This window comes from Malus sylvestris, chromosome 1, assembly GCF_916048215.2.
Source record: "Malus sylvestris chromosome 1, drMalSylv7.2, whole genome shotgun sequence".
Classification (NCBI taxonomy): domain Eukaryota; kingdom Viridiplantae; phylum Streptophyta; class Magnoliopsida; order Rosales; family Rosaceae; genus Malus; species Malus sylvestris.
The window spans coordinates 12,513,709-12,517,279 of record NC_062260.1 but is presented as its reverse complement, the minus strand read 5'-3'; the positions used below and the strand labels follow the sequence as shown (position 1 = coordinate 12,517,279).

The window sequence follows — 3,571 nt, the reverse complement described above, 5'->3', positions numbered from 1 at the left end:
AAGCTTGGCTCGATGCTTATAACTTACTAGTGGCGTAGAAAAAGATTGCCAAACGAGCTTATAATCGAAGGGTTAGGCAAAAGATGTTCAGCGAAGGTGAATTAGTATGGACAACAGTGTTGCCAACATGGATTAAAGATCTTAGATTTGGGAAATGGTCGCCGAATAGGGAATGACCATTCATTGTCCATAAAGTTATCGGCAATGGGGCATACCACCTCAAGGATCAGACTGGTTTTGTTCATAAATTACCGATCAATGGGAAATTCTTAAGGAAATATTATCCGATCACTTAGGAAATGCAAGAATAAAAATTTTACTTAATTGATTTTCAAAAAATGTACAAGCAAAATTACAAAAGTCGACCAACTTACAAATAAAAATAAAATCCTAGGGAGTCGAGGGAAGAAAAGATTCAAAAGTAGCTTTCAGTTCTAACCAGTTCGCCTCACCCATTGTAACCTCAGCCTGTCGCTTTCTTTTGTCAAGCTTTAGTTGCTGTATTTGCTTCGCATCAACCACGTGCTCTGCTAGTCGAGGTTTGTTTGACTCAAAATCTTTTTCAAGCTTAGAAGCAACGGTCGACCTGTGATGTTGAAGATCGGTGATTTGATGGTCAAGCTCGGCCAGTCTTTCCTTCTTCACCTTTATTGCCTTGAGCTTTGGCTCTGCTTGGATAGCCTTCTCGAAAATAATGAAATATTGTCAAGTTCTCTCCAGGACAGACGACAAATGAACAACATACTCGTTGCTCAGTGGGCCGTCAGAATGCAAGGTCATTGAAACACTCTCCCACAGAGTTGAGACCATTACATTGTAGGATTTACAAGGCCGAGAGAGACAGAAGCTCATGCAGCTTGGCGAGGGCTCTAGACTCAGTTGTGGTTGTAGAAGGCCCAACCGTCCCAGAAGTGCAGAAGATGAGGGTGTCAAGCTCGACCTCCCATAAAGGTTACACAAAAAGAGTTGTTAGATAAGAGAAATCAAAAGGATGGCAGATAAGGAAGTTATGTTAAACCTGTTGAGAAGAGACTTCAGCCATGTCTGCTGGTTCATTACTTGAACCCAGAAAGCTTAATGGCTGAGCCCAGTGTTTAAGGCAACCTTTTAATTCATGCGGCCGATGAAGGTTATCTATGTTTGATGGCCATTAAGGTGGCCAGGAAATTAAATAACGATCTTCAACGCATAGAATTTTTTAGTGAAATGAGCGATTGGGCACCTAACATTTAATGTTTTTTCTTCATTTAGAGTTCTAAGGCAGGAAATTAATAAAAGAAAATGATGATAAGTCTTACAAAGGTAGAAGTAACCTCCTGAGGAGGAATGCCGAGATTCTGGTCCTGGGGATGAACGGGTCTATCTGCCGTCGTTTCTGGCTCGACATGAGGCGCCGCTTGATGTCCTGAACTTACTTCACCCACATGAGGGACGACCAGGCCAGCTGCCTCAACCGCCGATTAAAGATTGGTGGTTGGTAGTTCAGCCTATTGAGAGCGCCTCACCAGCGAGGGTACTTCACTCTCGTTCTCCTAAACATAAAAGAAGATTGGTTGTTAATCGGAAGATACAGTTAAAATGAAAGAACATTAAAGGAAATTGTCATACCTCTTTTTTTAGAACGATCACTTGAGCTTTCTTTAGATTAGGGGGAGAGTTTTTCTTGGTCGTGGTTGTTGTTTTTTCCAAAGTAGCAGCTGCTGGGCCGTCATCAGCAGGAGTAATAACCACCTCCAAAGTTACAAGTTCCTCGACAACTAGAATGATGACTGGTTCAACCACGACAACAGCTTGTGTGATGGGCTGGACCACGGTCGCCTGACCTGTGGTTGGGATAGAATGGTCTCGCGGTACTGTTGCCGAGACCTAGACAACAAGACAAAGAAGAGAGACACTAGAAGTGGTTGCTCCTGTGGTCTGACTTGAAATAACATGAATTTGTCGTTCTCCTTTCTTTACCTTTATCTTAATACGCTTTTGGGGCCGGGCGATGTTACCAGTTGTCTTGACCTCTGGGCGAAGCCGCTTGCTCAGTGTTGTCGATGTAGCAGGTGCCACTACTAGAGTTGGTTCGACTAAAGAATGTGTGACGGTCGTAGCTTTCCTTGGAAGAGGAACTAGTTTCTTTTTTGCCACGACCATTGCAACCACTTCGGCCTTTTTTATTGCACGGCCATCTGGAAAAGCTAAACCAGAGTCAGAACGAAGTTCGAATTGAATAGATAAACAAAAGAAGTAAAAGATATATGCCTTGAGACGTTTCTTTGGATTTCAGAGCAAAAGTCTTCTTCAGCTGATTGCCAAAAAGTCTCTTTGAAACTTCCTCGGCCAAAGTACCAAAGAAATCCTTGACGTAGGCATCCCACTAGTCAGCAAAAGTGTTGGTACAATGGGTTTCTGGGGTATTGGGTCGAAGAACTTAGTGCACCGCTCGGCGTCATCATATTTCATCTCTGGGGAGCTGGAGAGGCGTTCTCTGCTCAAGAGTGGGCGAAAGGTGAGGAGTGGCACAGGATAGTCCTGGAGATAGCCCAATTGACGGGTCATGAAGTAAGGATGGTGGACTTCTCAATTGGCCCGTCGAGTATCACAACTGAAGAGAAAGTCATGAGCTAAGACAAACAACCACCAAGACTGTCGAAGGTCGGCATTTTATGCTTTTTCCCACGTCGATCTAGGGAGCTTGATGAAAGATAGATATTTCTGGTGGCGGCAGACCAGAAACTAGTCTTCTGACAAGTCTTCAAGACTGAAGAAGTACTTGAAGACGTCTTCAGCCAAATGAGCAAGAACAGGGTACGAGGCCAGTTGAAGGCCCATCACTTTAGAAGAGTTGAAGCTTGGGATTTCTGGCCTCAGTGTGCAGAAGTACGCCTACATCCATAGTTGAAAGACCCAGAACGAGTCGTTTCGGTACGGATGTGTGCAGAAGCCTTAACCAAGCACCGAGAAAGGTTGGTAAAGATGGTCGGGTTGAGGGGCAAGACGTGGGCACTAGCTAGAGCTTCGGCCACTGGCATGTTCTCGGCCAAACATTTCTTCAACTTGGTACAAAAAATAAATTTATTGTACCAGTAGAACAAGAAGGCCTCGTGTTTGTCCTTCTTGAGAGCTTCACCCTCAGAGCTAGTGAAATGGGTAATCAGGGTGCTATAGTTGAAGAAGTTTTTGTACAGCTTGTGTACATCTTCTTTCAACTGCTCCGGATCATCCTTCGTTAAAGTTTCGACGGCACGCTTGTTGAAGATCGCTTTCAGATTTAGGTCAAATTGATACTGAGAAAAAGCAGTATCAATTGGGAAACCTGAGGGGAAGGTGCCGAGTATGGCCATGATATCTAGCATGATCGGACCAATGGGGCCAAGATGGAGAACCATGGTGTTGGTGGCCGAACATCAAAAACTCAAGGCGGCCATTAAGAGTTCTCAGTCCATGTTGATCTCAATGGTCGAGAGTTTAATGGCGTCAAAGATGTCAAGAGTTTTCCATTAGCCTTTGAAGTATGGCTCCATTTGACTGACCCAAATGGCCTAGGTTGTGGGGGTCGAAGGCCAAGCTCCTTGGGGTTTGG

At 44.4% G+C, this 3,571-nt stretch overlaps 1 protein-coding gene across 1 annotated transcript; it reads right to left on the bottom strand.

Moving 5' to 3' along the window:
• Positions 1–308: 308 nt before the first annotated feature.
• On the bottom strand, positions 309–2,176 carry LOC126627907 (uncharacterized). Its single transcript, XM_050297476.1, has 3 exons — positions 1,960–2,176; positions 1,609–1,866; positions 309–1,532 (listed from the first exon to the last, which is right to left on the bottom strand). The coding sequence occupies exons 1-3, from the start codon at positions 2,140–2,142 to the stop codon at positions 1,488–1,490; spliced, it is 486 nt and encodes a 161-aa protein (XP_050153433.1). The 5' UTR covers positions 2,143–2,176; the 3' UTR covers positions 309–1,487.
• Positions 2,177–3,571: the final 1,395 nt, after the last annotated feature.

What these genes read in the sequence shown, in the direction of transcription:
- LOC126627907 (XM_050297476.1), bottom strand. Translation starts at nt 2,142, where the DNA reads ATGGTCGTGGCAAAAAAGAAACTAGTTCCTCTTCCAAGGAAAGCTACG. An exon ending in AAAAGCGTATTAAGATAAAG is followed by an intron (nt 1,867 to 1,959) that starts GTAAAGAAAGGA and finishes CTTGTTGTCTAG; the next exon opens with GTCTCGGCAACAGTACCGCG. An exon ending in TGATCGTTCTAAAAAAAGAG is followed by an intron (nt 1,533 to 1,608) that starts GTATGACAATTT and finishes TTTTATGTTTAG; the next exon opens with GAGAACGAGAGTGAAGTACC.